Source organism: Lynx canadensis, chromosome C1, assembly GCF_007474595.2.
Source record: "Lynx canadensis isolate LIC74 chromosome C1, mLynCan4.pri.v2, whole genome shotgun sequence".
NCBI lineage: Eukaryota > Metazoa > Chordata > Mammalia > Carnivora > Felidae > Lynx > Lynx canadensis.
This window is the reverse complement of record NC_044310.1, coordinates 50,489,123-50,504,894: the sequence shown is the minus strand read 5'-3', so window position 1 is coordinate 50,504,894 and position 15,772 is coordinate 50,489,123. Positions and strand designations below refer to the sequence as shown.

Sequence of the window (15,772 nt, the reverse complement as noted above, 5' to 3'; positions counted from 1 at the left end):
TCTTCAGGTAAAAGCCCAACTGGGCAGTGCCGGCAGGAATAAAGTTGCTTCCTGGAAAGAAAAGCCTTGGGGTCATGATTCTCTGTGGGAGAATCCTGCTGCATTATGTTCTTGGAGAAGTTACCTAACTTATCTGAGTCTCAGTTTCCTCATCTGTAAAATGGGGATAATACCACTACTTCTATAGGGTTGTTGGGAGAATTAAATAAGAGGATAACACATTAATTACATATTAAGAACAGTGCCAAACCACTTTTTAAGAGTTTGGTGTTGAAAAATAAATATCTAAGTATGCAGAAACAAAGTCATGTTTCTCAGTGTGCAGCTAATATATCAAAGACATACAGATGAAGGGAACTAAGGATATACTTTAATATGAATGTTTAATAATAATCACTAATAACTGAACTCAGTATAGACAGGTACTGGGAAAAGTGCCTTATATTCTTTATCTTAATTAATCCACATATCAACCATAAGAGGTAGATTTTGTTGTCACCACTTTCACACAAATGGAGAAGCAGATTTAATCTAGCACGGTTTAAGTCACTTGTCCAAGACCCTGCAGTGAAAAGATCTGGGATTCTGGTGCCATAGAATCAGCATCATTTCTCAGACTATTAGATTTGATACAACACATTGTCTACAGTGTGGGACCGTTGGCAATGGTAGCCAGAGAAAGGAAAATGCACAGAGTGAGGGGTCCTGGGGAAGCTTTCCTCATTCTTTCTCCACTTCATTTGTTTAATCCCAAGAATGGTTCAACTTGGCCAATACTCTGAGATAAAATACTTGTTTCTTACGTTTTTCTTTCTCTTCTCTAGAATTCCCAAGGCTGATATAATAGAATAACCACCAATAAAATGACATTGGAAAACTATGATTTACTTCTTCTGGGGACACTAGAGGTAAAACTTCTCATCAGCAAGCAAACATTTCAGAGAAGGGGGAACTGAAAGATTCAGGGAGATGCTTAAAACATATGTGGCAAGCATCATACCTCAGTCTTTCATTTGGCAGAATATGCTGTGTCTTCTGAGTTGCAAGATTTCATGAAAACTAGTACTCCAAGACCAAAATAAGTGGTGGCAGTGGGGGAAGACATAGGATGAAAGCATGGGTGGATGGATGGATGGAAGGAGATAAAAAATATAACTAAATATACTACTTTATACCTTATCTGATCTCCTTGTTGTGTGCACCTCTAAACTCATATGTAGAAACCCTAATGACCAGTGTGATGGCATTAGGAGGTGGGTCGTTTTGGAGCTGATTAGGTCACAAGAGCAGAGTCTTCATGGATGAAATTAGTGACCTTCTAAAAGAGGCTCCCCCAGAGGCTCCTTTCACAACGTGAGGATACGAGAAGTCTACAACCCAGAAGAGGGCTCTCGTCTGACTCTGTGATCTTGGACCTCCAGCCTCCAGTGCTATGAAAAATAAATTTCTGTTGTTTATAAGCCATCAGTCAGTGGCATTTTATTACAGTAGCCTGAATAGACTAAGATACCGGCATATAAGAAACATACAAAAACTAATCCATATTAAGTATATCTAGAGAATGTGTACTACAGTTCTACTTTTTTATGCTTTCCAGAGAAAGTAGCTATTTTAATCGTCCTTATTAAGATTTTTCACTGGTTGGTCCCTTATATTAGACCATAAACACTGATGGTAGTAGGATCAACTTGAACAAATGTATAAGGGTAGGGTTATGTCATTCAACTTCATGTCCTCGGCATTAAGAAGAGGGCAGCCTTTAAGCAAACATATGCAGGCTATCATACAAGAGCCACATCCACCAAAAGCAGATCTGGGAGCACGTCATAAGACTGAAACAACAGAGGCAGAAGTTTGTCATTGAGGAGTGGGTGCAGGTGTGCTCATAAACCTTCCCAAGAGGCTCACCCTCACCATTGTCTTGGTGTTTTAAAAGGCCTATTTTAGAGGACGGGCTGCAAACACATTGGGGTGTCAAGTGAGATCTCCCTCTCTGATCTCAGAAACCATCTGTCTTGGTTCTGAAGCAATTATTTACAGCAGATAGGACTGGTGTGTTGTCAAGACCAAGTCCCAGAGGCTTAATTCCTCCAAAGACAGTAAAAGTATCTGTTGGACACACAACAGAGACAGCACAGAAACCCTAACTGAGATGGTTGGAGCAAATGCTTAAGAAGGGTCACCAGCACTCAAAACATGCTTTTTCCCTGCATCGGAGCTCAAGGAGGCATCACATAATCACATGTGCAAAGGCAAGTGCAAAGGTACTTTGACAGTGGGTCAAACTATCCACAATTCCCTTTCATATGCTCTCATCTTTATTTGCTAACTTCCTGCTGGCTGGATGCAATCCCATGACCTGACTGGATAATATGACCTGGCATGTTAATTAGGCTGTGTATTCCATGTCAAAATTTAGAAGGAAACAAAAGATCTTCATTGTGGTAAACAGCGGTTTTATTTGTTAAAGCACCTTCCACCCCCCAGCTGTTCAGCTTCACCAAAAACGGACATGGCTATATATTAACTAGTGAGTCTAACTTACAGCTTTGGATGAGGTACCTGAGGTTGAAAAATAAAAGCTGCACCCCATTTCTCATTTTTAAAGTGATGCTTATCCTTCCAAGGACAATGGGATTTACAGTCTCAAAAGGCAGAACTATATATTATGAACTTTAGAATGCTGTTAAAGATTTTTTTTTTTTGGCTGCCTTGTGGTGGCAAAGAGAAGCAGAACATAGTATTTAGCAAAAAGCCTCACATCCAAGAAGCAGCAGGTGAAAAGGAGCACTGGAAGCCTCCAAACTAGCAGCCAACAGCACAAATATACGCAATAGTAAAGTCCCAAGTGCAGCATGGGCACATCTTACTCAGGTTTTCTAACCAACCCACACAAAGCAAAAAACAAAACAAAACAAAACAAAAAACAACCAGAAAAAATCAGTTAACAAACTCATTTAGCTGGGCAAAACATGCCGATTTAAGTAAGTCTTCTGATTTCCTATGGAAAATCTAGTTCTGCCTTATTTTAAGCAGTATAGACTTATATCTACAAAACTCAAATCGGAGAGTTACTTCTTCATGAAAGAATTCACTACAAAATTTCCTTAAAATATGATTTCCCTCGTTCGTTTTAAATACAGATTTATACAAATTCGGCTTATTTAATATTTACGAATATCTCTTTGGATAAATGAGGAAACAGGCCCTGGAAGGGAGAAACAGCCAATCTTCAAGGTTGACCAGTAGTTTCTGCATACTACTCCAATGTCTTTAGTATATTAAGACCCCAGAACTTTCCTACATTTCTAATTATATGGCTTGGAATGCTGTCTGTTCAGCTTTTGTCATTGAGGAAAGCGGCAACCTTTTCTTTATAAGTTTCCATTCAAGTGGTTTGGTCCAGGCTACTTATTTATTTATTTGAAGTGATGTAAGTGTGTTCTTTTATTTATGTATTATTATTATTATTTTCAAGTCTGGTTTTTATTTATTATTATTGTTTTTAAAATATAATTTATTGACAAATTGGTTTCCATATAACACCCAGTGCTCATCCCAACAAGTGCCCTCCTCAGTGCCCATCACCCACTTTCCCCTCTCCCCCACCCCCCATAACCCTCAGTTTGTTCTCAGTATCCAAGAGTCTCTTATGGTTTGCCTCCCTCCCTCTCTGTAACTTTTTCTTTTCCTCCTTTCCCTCCCCCCATGGTCTTCTGTTAAGTTTCCCAAGATCCACATATGAGTGAAAACATATGGTATCTGTCTTTCTCTGACTGACTTATTTCACTTAGCAGAATACCTCCAGTTCCATCCACGTTGCACTTTCAGGCTATATTTTTAAAGTTTTTTTTTTTTTTTTTTAAGTTTTATTTATTTAGTTTGGGAGGGGAGGGGCAGAAAGAAGGGAAGAGAGAGAGAATCCCAAGCAGACTCTGGGATGTCAGTGCAGACCCCAACGCAGGGCTCAAAGCCACAAACCCTGAGATCATGACCTGAGCTGAAATCAAGAGTCAGACGCTTAAGCTTAACCTAAGACTGAGCCACCCAGGTGGCCCCAGGCTGTATTTTTTTTTTTTTTTTTTAGTGTCTATTTATTTTTGAGAAAAAGACCGATGTGAGCAGGGGAGGGGCAGAGAGGGAGAGAGGGAGAGAGGGAGAGAGGGAAACACAGAATCTGAAGCAGGCTCCAGGCCCTGAGCTGTCAGCACAGAGCCCAATGCAGGGCTCAAAAACACAAAACACAAGATCTGGGCCGAAGCAAACCACCCAGGTGCCCCCCCTAGGCTATATTTTTAAACTGTATTTAAATCTTACTCCATGAAAAGGCAGAGAGCTAAAACTGGCTGCTGAGCTAGTTAACTCCAGGTGTTCCCAGTTATAATCTTGTTATAATATGTCTAAATGCTGCTATAATGCTGTTGGTCTAGTAAGCATTTATAAAAAAATGCTCCAGGGGCACCTGGGTGGTTCAGTTGGTTAAACGCCCGACTTCTGCTCAGGTCATGATCTCACTGTTCATGGGTTCAAGCCCCGCACTGGGCCCTGTGCTGACAGCTCAGAGCCTGGAGCCTGCTTCCAATTCTGTGATTCCCTTTCTCTCTGCCTCTCCCCTGCTTGTGCTCTCTCAAAAATAAATAAAACTTAAAAAAAAAAAAATACTCCATGTCCCAGACAGAGAAAATCCTGATGAGATAAACACTGAGAAAAACTTAAGGCTGGCCAGAATATGCATGCATATCTATTTATAATTATGCTTCTTCTCATTCCATGAAAAAGCCAAGTCTTCCATAGAAGTGATAAAGGCCATAATAAGGTTCCACAACTAACTCTGTAACGGTATAGATACACTTTACTTCTAGGAACTTACCAAAGGTGTGTCTTTTCCTCCCACAATGCTGAGACCAAGACCTGAACGTCCCTTGGATATTTCTATAATCATTTCCTGGCCAGGAACAATGGGACACGTGGCAGGGTCCACTGACAGAGGAGCCTGGAAACCACCTGGAGGATTGAACACAGAATGACCAGCTAGTAGGAGATGTAGTCCGGCGTGCACACTCGTTACTTGGGGAGCGCGGGGTTTGCATGTGTTCGTCATTTCGCTATTTTCCTGCTAAGCACCATGAAGGAAACGCTGGGTCCTTAACGCCCATTCAGGAAGGGATGAAACCTGACGCTTCTGAGATTAAAACAACAACCACCCCTTACTCAATCATTTATTTTAACTATACTTGAAGTTTCTAAAATCTTAATATACACCATGAAAACTGGTATGGAAAAATGACGAAATGATTAAGTACATACAGGCATAAGTTATAATGAAAATAAAGACTAGAATGATAGAAGATTCTGAGTTACAGTTCTAAGACACTAAGAGTTCATGCTTACTTTCAGTTAAAGCATAGCACACCAATTAAGTTGTATAAAGGATTTAATCAATAAAATATGATTTAGCTGAAAATAATAATTACTGAACAATGATCCCCAAATACATACATAGTAAAAAAAATAATAATGTGTCGCAAACACATTTAAGAATTAATTACTGGGATGGGGTGCCTGGGTGGCTCAGTCAGTTAGGTGCCCAACTTTGGCTCAGGTCATGATCCCACAGTTTGTGAGTTCAAGCCCCCCTGTCGGGCTCTGTGCTGACAGCCTGGAGCCTGGAGCCTGTTTCAGATTCTGTGTCTCCCTCTCTCTCTGCCCCTCCCCTGCTCAGGCTCTGTCTCTCTCTCTGTCTCTCTCTCAAAAATAAATAAACTTAAAAAAAAAAAAAAAAAGAACTAATTACTGGGTCCATGACTGAAAAACTTGTTACAAGAGTTATTTCTATTTTATAAAGATCTACTTTTAATTTTCTTTAAAGATTTCATTTTTAACTTTTTAATGTAACATCTATTCCCAATGTGGGGTAGAACTCACAACCCTGAGATCAATAGTCTCATGCTCTACCAACTGAGCCAGCCAGGCGCCCCAACATTTACTTTTTTAAATCATTGCTTTTAGATTGAGTTTCTCTAAAAACTGAGAGAAAAAAAATATTTACTGGCTAGGAAAAGATGTTTAATACAACCCCTTTCTCTGGCATAACTTCTACATATGTGCGTTTTCCAGATGACTGATCCCAACTAATTGAAAAATCAAAATATTCAAAAGGTTAATTTCAAGAGATTCTTATACAAATAACAGCCTCCAGAGAATGTCATCTTTTCTGCCAACTAAGCATAATCATCACAAGTACTGATTCCTACAACGTGGTAGAATTTAGTTAAGGGCTGATAATAAAGAGCCCCACCTGCTGGTCAGCTGCAGCTAATGCACAGGGACCAACTTGGGATCCAGAAAGCTCATTAAACATCTGTACAAGCAAGGGTCTGCGGGGTAAGAATGATTTTTACATTTTCAAAAGGTTGAAAAAAAAAATGAAAAAAAATTTTTTTTGAAGACATGTCAAAATTACATGAAATTCAAATTTCAATGTCCATAAATGAAGTTATATTGGAACATAGCCCTGTTCATTTACTTGCAGTCTATGGCTGTTATCACCCTATGACAACAGAGTTGAGTAGCTGCAACAGAGTCCATATGGTCCACAAGCCTTAAATATTTACTATCTGGCTCCTTACAGAAAAAGTTTGCCAATCTCTGATATTAAACAAAAGGGAACAGGCTGTAGGTAAGTCTGTGGAGGGTTCTGCTGTAAGTAATAACAATAAAGCAGGTTTTGGAGTGGTGGCGACATGGATTTAAGTTCCCAGGAAGGAAATTAATAGGTGGGTGAAACTGAGGCTCATTCCTCATCTGAAAAGATGCATGTAACGAGCCACTTTCTAATAGGAATTAAATGAACAATGTGTGTAAGGTGCCCAGTCCAGCAGCTGGCATAATGTAGCATTCATATAGTCACTTTTCTGACCACATGGAATTTGTTAATCTAATGGTCTCTTGGTTAAGAGTGAGAAATTTAGTGACCCAGCCTCAATAACAAATGCCTTATTAGAAGAATATTAAATTATAAACCTAATTTCACTCCAGATCTTTTTGCAGCATATGTAATTCACACTGCATTTTCCATTCATTTACAATAAAAACCATGTACAATATAGTGGCATAATTTCATGAATGCTTTACAAAGTTTCTTGTCCTTATGTAAATGACTAGTTTAGCCTCTTGGATGAGAAGAGAGAGAATACATAGTCAGAGATGCTGGCGATGGCATTTCTTTTCCTCCATTTTTGCCTCATTCTAGCTGGTCCTGAGTCAGTCTTGGTATGTATTTCTCCCATACAATCCGGCCCAAAGCCTGACATACCAGGCCCCCAATAAATGTTTGGTAAGGAAATGACTGAACGAGTAGAATTTCCACAGATTAAATTATAGGATGATTAATTTCTGTTATTGAGATATAAATATGTGATACATCATATCAAAACTCAATTGGTTGGGAATGCAAGCTGGTGTAGCCACTCTGGAAAACAGTATGAAGGTTCCTCAAAAAACTAAAAATAGAACTACCCTACGAGCCAGCAATTGCACTACTAGGCATTTATCCACGGGATACAGGTGTGCTGTTTTGAAGGGGCACATGCACCCCCATGCTTATAGCAGCACTTCAACAATAGCCAAAGTATGGAAAGAGCCCAAATGTCCATCAATGGATGAATGGATAAAGAAGATGTGGTATATATATACAATGGAGTATTACTCGGCAATCAAAAAGAATGAAATCTTGCCATTTGCAACTACGTGGATGGAACTGGAGGGTATTATGCTAAGTGAAATTAGTCAGAGAAAGACAAAAATCATATGACTTCACTCATATGAGGACTTTAAGAGACAAAACAGATGAACATAAGAGAAGGGAAACAAAAATAATATAAAGACAGGGAGGGGGGCAAAAGAGAAGAGACTCATAAATATGGAGAACAAACTGAGGGTAACGGGAGGGGTTGTGGGAAGGGGGATGGGCTAAATGGGTAAGGGACACTAAGGAATATACTCCCGAAATCATTGTTTCACTATATGCTAACTAATTTGGATGTAAATTTTAAAAAATAAAAAATAAAATAAAATAAAAACTCAATTGGTAAATTATGATTACTTTCTCAGTTAAAGGCCACGTAGAAGTATTTTTAGCTTTACAGGCCATGCGTTCTCTGTGGCAACTACTCAATTCTATCCTTAATGTGTGAAAGCAGCCTTAGACAACAGATAAACAAATGAGCATAGTATTTTAAATTTTATTTATGGACACTGAAGTCTGGGTTTCAGATGATTTTCATGAAATAGTCTTTTGACTCTTCCAACCTTTTAAAAATATGAAAACCATTTTTGGAGACCATGCAAAAACAGATGGTGGGCCAAATTTGACCCACGGGTCATAGTTTGCTGACCACATTCATCAAGAATTTTAGTAAAAATCCAGTACTTCAGAATTATACTGGCTTGCTAAATTTTTTATTGAGTTAATGTTTATGAAAAACATGTAAAAGACTAATACCATAAAGGTGTCAGGCTTGCTAAATTCATTCAGGGTTGTGTTTTGCCACTGGTAAGCATAATGTTTTAAATAGGCTTTTTAAAAACTGACTTATATAATATAAAAACAAAGTAGAAATACTCATTATTCATTTTGAAATTCTATTTTCAACTGCCAGTCAGCATAATTCATGCCAGGAATTCAAAGATAGAAAGTGAATACTCTTGTCTTTAAGCACTGAAAATTAACAGTCTTCAAATAACTTATATCAACATATGCAAGGCTAACAATTTGACTGAATATGATTTTTAAGAGGTATTACTCATGAACTAAACACACTCTTTTGGAGAGAGTACACACTCTTTTGGAGAGAGTATTTGGAGAATAATTTATTTGTAAGCCTCATATTCAAACAGTATTTACTGAGGGCCTTTTTTGTTCTAGTACTTTTATATTCAATAAGCACTAGGCAATCCCAAAAACAGAGACGAGGAAAATGGTGACCTGTCCAAGTCCCAAAGCTAAGAAAGTATAGGAGGGGTGCAAAGCCAGGCTTCCTGACTCCTGGTCCAGTGCTCTTTTCAGGACATCACAATTCCTTCTCTTTTCTCATGTCTGATGAGTCAATTCAATTTTGCTCAGAGAAAGAATCATACCATAGCCTGGGAAGTCTGCATCTGTTGAATGGTATGACGGAGCTGGTGCTAAAGGTATCTCTTGTGAACTGAAGGAAACTTTCGTCGAATATTTTTGCTGTTTCATTTGGCTGACAGCCTACAAAAGAAAGGAAAATTAGATGCATGTCAAAGAGGAGAAAGATAACAAAAGGACAAGACTTTAAAACTGGTGTGTTGTTACCAAAACAATGGCAGCACTCCAATAATGTCTTCTGAGAATTTAGAGTGGGAGAGGTAGCAGGAGGGAGTTAGGATGATTTGTGTACCATCCCCCATGCCTCCTTATTTTAATCTTACATCTAAAATGCTTCAATGAAGGATGGATCAAGGAAGGGAAGAAGGATAAAAGCTGACAATACTTATCATTGTGATCTGTATATGATGCTGGGGCTGGTAAGCAGAACAAAAATTTTTACAATTTCTACTTACTGATGAAATCAATGTGAAGTGCACATACCTATGCTGTGCCCGGTGAAAAGCAATCTATGCTGCAGATGTTCTGAGCATACAACACTGTCCATCTCTTCTGGACACATCCACAATAGTCAAATGCATTAGGCAGCTTAACTGAGCAACATGAGGGTCAGGAAGAGGAAATAAGCATCCACTGAAAGCTTACTAAGTGCCAGGTACACCAATTACATTTTAATTCACCTCAAAGACCTGTACCTTATTCACCATTGACTCCCAGTGCCTGGAACATAGTAGAGCCTCAATAAATGTTTGATGAATGAATGAATGAGTCAATGAATGGATATACAAGAGCAAAATTGAAGACATGGAAATTCACAGTCGAAAATGAATTTGTAATTCAGTGAAGGTACGGAGACCTTTGCTACGTGAGCTTCGGAAAATTAACTTGTCATTCTGGATTTGGGTTGATAAGACCTCCAATGAATATTAGTATTAGAAAACCAAGAAAAACCAAAAGGATTCCATGCTTGCTTCACAGGCAGTTAAGAAATATAGGTAGTGACCTGACCTGCCTTCTTGATCTGTAGTTAGCCAGGGAACCCATCCCCAGCTGGAAGATTCTGGTGGAGGCAGTGAAGCACCAGGCTGTCCCTGGAGTCTAGAAATAGGATCAAGGTAACTGCTCCAGAATAATGATACCTCAAGATTCTGTCAGTGGAAGGCTGTGCCTCAATACAAGGTGCTGTACAGTATATAAAAACTAAAACAGTACCACCCATTGTGCATCTGCATTGTACTTTCTAGTTTTCAATAACACTTTTACATCTATGAATTCATTCATTTATAAGAAGAACCTGGAGGGTTAGACACTATTACTCTCTTTTCCAGATACAGAAGTCATTGTCAGACGACATATTTGAAATCACAAACTAATGAGAGGAAGAGGTTGGATTAAAAGTCAGTAGCTAAACAATGCTACAAATTATTGTATTTTTATTTTTAGAAGATTTTATTTTTAAGTAATCTCTATCCCCATCATGGGGATCGAACTTACAACTCTGAGATCAAGAATGGCATGCTTGGGGTGCATGGGTAGCTCAGCTGGTTGAGCCTCCAATTCTTGATTTTGGCTCTGGTTGTGTTCTCACAGTTCATGGGATCAAGCCCTGCATCAAGCCCTGCCTTGGGCTCCACACTGACAGTGCAGAGCCTGCTTGGAATTCTCTCACTCCCTCTCTGCATGCATGCACACACTCTTTCTCTCACAAAAAAAAAAAAAAAAAAAAAAAAAAAAAGAAAAAGAAAAAAGAATTGCATGCTGTACTATCTGAGCCACCAAGCACCCCAGAATGCAACAAGTTTAAAATGTTTATCAAACAGCCGCTTGGCAATGAGTCTATGAACGTTCTTTTCTGCAGTTTTTCTATCACCAACATTTAATAATGACCATATACTTTCTTAAAAAGATTTATTCAAAGACATATTTTCAGTGATTTCAAAAACGAGGGCAGTGGAAAAATGACAAATACAGGTTTATTATCAGAAAACTGAACAATGGAGCCACCTAAATATCAATTACTCTAAGGACCACATTTTCTAGCCTGCTTGCAGCCAGATACATCTGCAGACTCTTATCCAGTAGGATGTAAACAGATACGAACTGTACAATTTTCAGGTCATTCTCTTAAGGATTAGAAACCTGCCTTCTTCTTCTCCCTAACTGGCATGCAGATGGGGTGATAATAACTGGAGAAGCCATCTTGGACCAAAAAATGGATGCATTTTTTGAGGATGGTAATCAAATAAGAATGATAATCATTCTTAGACTGACCATACCCATACTTTGTATAGAAGAGATACTTCCTGTAGAGATTGAGCCTAATCTTAACTCATATAGTACTTAAATTCCACTTTTGTTGTGTATCATCTTTAAAAAGAACATCAATAACAAAGCAAAATGGAAGCTAAATAATTTTTTTTTAATGAAAAAATGATGTGATTTTTAAAACAGGAAAGTACAAGAGACCACAATCATGACATTATCACTTTTATAATAGCAGGGAATGTTTGCATCATTACATCTCAGCTCCAGGTAGCATTCCATTTCATTGTGTATAATAGCTTTCCAACAGATATTGATAGTATTGAACTCAATTAAAAAACAAGGAAATAGGGGCCCCTGGGTGGCTCAGTCGGTTAAGCATCCGACTTTGGCTCAGGTCATGATCTCGCGGTCTGTGAGTTCGAGCCCCTCGTCGGGCTCTGTGCTGACAGCTCGGAGCCTGGAGCCTGGTTTGGATTCTGTGTCTCCCTCTCTCTCTGCCCCTCCCCTGCTCATGCTCTGTCTCTCTCTGTTTCAAAAATAAATAAACGTTAAAAACAACAACAACAAGAAGGAAAAAGTCCACAGGAACCAAGTGAGAAGTCCAACATATACTTTTAGAGGCAGACTTCTTGTTGGTAGGTATGGTGAAGGATGGAATGTGTGCTCCCTGTGACTCATCCATTGGCACAAAACCAAACTAACAAGAATGAAAGATAAGAAAGATTGGATTTTCTGTTGAATGTCTTCTATTCAAACCTGAGAGTTGGAATGGATGTTATAGGCCATCTAACCTAACTAAACCAGTGATTCTCAGACCCTGTCTTTATAACAGAAATTGCTAGGGAGCTTTTAAAATTTATGGATGCCGGAACCCCCCTTCTAAACCAAGTAAATTGGCACATTTTGTGTTTTAAGAATTATTGCTTAAAGTTAAACCATGGATTCTTAACGTGGGGTAAATGGGTTTCTAAGAGATCCATAGAAGGCATTTTGGGAATTATAAAAATCCTGTGTTGTATGAAAATTATGTTTATCAGTGTTTTTCTGGAGAAAAGGATCTACAGTTCATCAGGTCTTTATGATGGGGGAAAAAAAATCACCATTCAAAACAAGATAGGAATTGTTGAGTTTGCTACTACTGATAGCTGTGTGGCCACAGGCAAGTCACTTAACCTCCTTGTACTTAACTTCCTCATCTGTAAATTGGTGGCATTATCTCTAAACCTTGCAAACCTGCTGTAAAGATCAAAGAGAAAAGTATATAAGTAAACCTATCACTGTGCCAGGAACAGTTTAAGAGTTCAACTGATAACAGCTATTAATGTTTTTATGTCCTTTGATAATAAATGACCAGCCAGCTCCTGATTGAAAACCGTCAGAGCTGGTTTGGAACAGCTCAAGTGGTTGGGAAGTTCTTCATAATGGGCTGACACAGCCTCGGTGCACGTGCTGCTCACTGACCTGTGGGCCCTTTCTCTTCTGTAGCCACGGAAAAGGGTTACAATCGCTTTCCCAAAAGAAAATGCTTTCGATATTTAAGCGCTCATTTTCCAACAGGGAAAAGAAAGGGCAGATGATGAATAAAATGTTATTCTAAAATAACATTTTCGAGATGGCTGATATGTGCCTTGTGGTAAGTGGCAGCATATAATGTATTAACACATTAATAGTATTTACGAATGCATTACATAAAGTAAAAAATGTGTCCTTAAATTAAAAATTGCTTATACGTTTTCAGTTGAACCGAATTTGGTTATTTTTAAGGTTCTTCCTACACCTACTCATTTTTAAAAAAGATTTTATATTTTTAAGTAATCTCTACATCCAACATGGGGCTCAAATTCAAAACCCTGAGATCGAGAGTCTCATGTTCTACCGACTGAGACAGCCAGGCACCCCTACACCTACTCATTTTTATTTAGGTTTTTAGCATATAATTTTGGAGACTTTTCAAAGGCGTTTCCTTTGGCAGTGTTTGAAATATTATACATTTCTTGTAAGTTCTAGTTCCTTAAACATAAAAATAGTACAGTAATAATGTAAATTTTAGCAGCATGAAAATATAAACTAGAATGTAGAAATGAGAATCAAGATTAAAAAAACACACTTGACAGCAACAAAAGTACAAAAATTTGACAGAAATGTATAATTTTGTTTTTTTAAGTGAAGTGAAACTTAAAATGCAAGGAGCAATACAACATTATTGTATTTATGTTTTTATAGAACTATGCATTCTCCCACTTAAAATTTTTATTTATGATATTAAGACATGGCACTCTCAGAATTTAAGTGCAGGTGTGTTTGCAGGGATGGCCCACTTTTAAACACCTGTTCAGGGTATTGGTCCAGGAAGACGCACAGAGAATATTTCCAAACACCTTACACAGAATCAGTTATACGGCTGTGGGTTGACTTCAAGTTGCAAGACATACCATAACCTCCTGGCAAGTCACAAAGGATTTGATTTCATTGTAATCACCTCCTTTTTTTCTGGAACCCACTTATAATGCACACCATCCCAGTAGAGTGAAACCTAAAGTGGAAATTACGTACACTGTCAGTTGGGCATTCCAGTGCCTTCTGTTGACCTGCCACACCTTGATCAACGATCTGGGAGATGTCTTCCTAAAAGGTAAAAGATTCAAGTGGTTAACAGTATTTTAGGGCTCACTTGCACTCTCCAACTTTAGCAAACACCATGGAGCTTTGGTTCTACTACAAAAATGACCACAAAGCACCAGTCAAAATTTCTCTTCATCCAGCTCAACTAACTCTCAGAAATAAACAGGCTTGTCACTTCCAAATGCTTCTTTTGGGGACTTTCAGATCTATCAGGCTTTAAACCCATCAGATATCCCCTGATGGTCCCTTCAGGCGAGTTTTTTCTTCTTTTGCCATACTAGTAATTTCTACATCTGTATTTACACTGAATATTTAGTTCTTTCATAGTTCAAGCTCTGATATTAGAACATCTTTCTGCCCAAGATATTCAATTAGAGGCAAAATATATTCACTAAAGACACTGGGGGGTACAAAGTTAGTCCTAAACCCCATGGAAAAGTGCAGAGTCCAGACTTAGGAGAGCAAGAAACTACCAAAACACATAGGAAACCACTGCATACCTAAAGGGCAACTTATCGACACCGACAAATTGACCAGAATGCTTATGTCTGCTTCCCACCATATCCCATCCTTCTTTATAGGCAAATTTATAGGGGAAATTATCATGAGATGGTTTACTCTGTCAGGCATGAACTCCTGCATTGGGACTTGGCCAAGGCAGGGAACATGGAGTGTGGCTGTTTTGGATAGGAGCAAAGGCTGGCTTACTCTAGCCCCTGGTAAATGTCTGAAAGACACCCAGGTGGCACGTATAACATACAGACTGTAGGCAGGGAAGCTATCTGGAGATGATAAGAGAGGCATATAGCAAAGTGGTAGGAGTTTGTGAGCCTAGTTCCTTGACTTAAGAGTTTTGCAACCTTGAGCAAATTTTCTGACATCTCCAAGCCTCAGTCTCCTCATTTATAAAATGGGAAGAAATAAAGGTTGTTACACTATAGGGATGTTGAAAGGATTAAACGAAGCAATACATGAAAAGCACTTAGCAGGGTAGGTGGCAAAAACCAAATATGTAATAAAGATGCTAATCATGGGGGTAAATGGAATCAAGCTCTGACAAATTCATATTCCTAACTTTACTATAGGGCCGGTGAAAATAATTACATGGAAAGGACATTTTCTCCTTTGGGGAATGCTGGGATAGTACCTGATACCTCCTACTCCCACTTCCACCTCAGTTTCTTTTTTGAACATATTGACATACCCTTAATTCAATAGGTTCCCCCCATCAGATCTGTAACAATACAAGAGATAATGATCAGGTCATGCCCAGGTATTCATTATTACTAGATTCGGTTACAATCTCATCCTGTCCCATCAATTCCCTATTGGTTTACAACCTGAGAAATTTAACCCCACCACATAATACCATGAGACTACAGCCTAGGTCTTCTGGATAATTGTGACTACCTTTATCTGTCCACTTATTTTTTAGGACCACAACTCTTTCTCATTTAGATATAAATTCTCTCTAAATTTCACCCATATGGGAGAAAGACTTTAGAATTCCTCCTCTGCCAAATTCTGCTCTTAAACAGATTATATGACATGAATTCAAAAGTTACTTCATGCCATAATTCCCTGAGCCTCTGGGCAGTGCCCCTTCCATAGCATGACCAATTTATTTTACCACAATTTTTGCACTATTGAGTTGTATCTTTTTATGTGTCTGTCTCCCATACATTAGCATGATTGACTTTTTGTCTCATTTGTTTCTTCAACATACGGCAGAATAGACTGTGAGCTTGAAAA

The 15,772-nt window shown here is 38.5% G+C and overlaps 1 protein-coding gene across 2 annotated transcripts in view; it reads right to left on the bottom strand.

The window, feature by feature from the left end:
* Positions 1–15,772, bottom strand: part of PATJ (PATJ crumbs cell polarity complex component) — a 363,529-nt gene that overhangs the window by 62,443 nt on the left and 285,314 nt on the right. For both annotated transcript variants that reach the window (XM_030323890.1, XM_030323891.2), the window contains exons 32-34: positions 13,952–14,023; positions 9,139–9,256; positions 4,871–5,004 (exon numbers count right to left, since the gene is read on the bottom strand). In XM_030323890.1, coding sequence (XP_030179750.1) covers positions 4,871–5,004; positions 9,139–9,256; positions 13,952–14,023 — 324 coding nt within the window. The remainder of the gene's footprint in view (positions 1–4,870; positions 5,005–9,138; positions 9,257–13,951; positions 14,024–15,772) is intronic.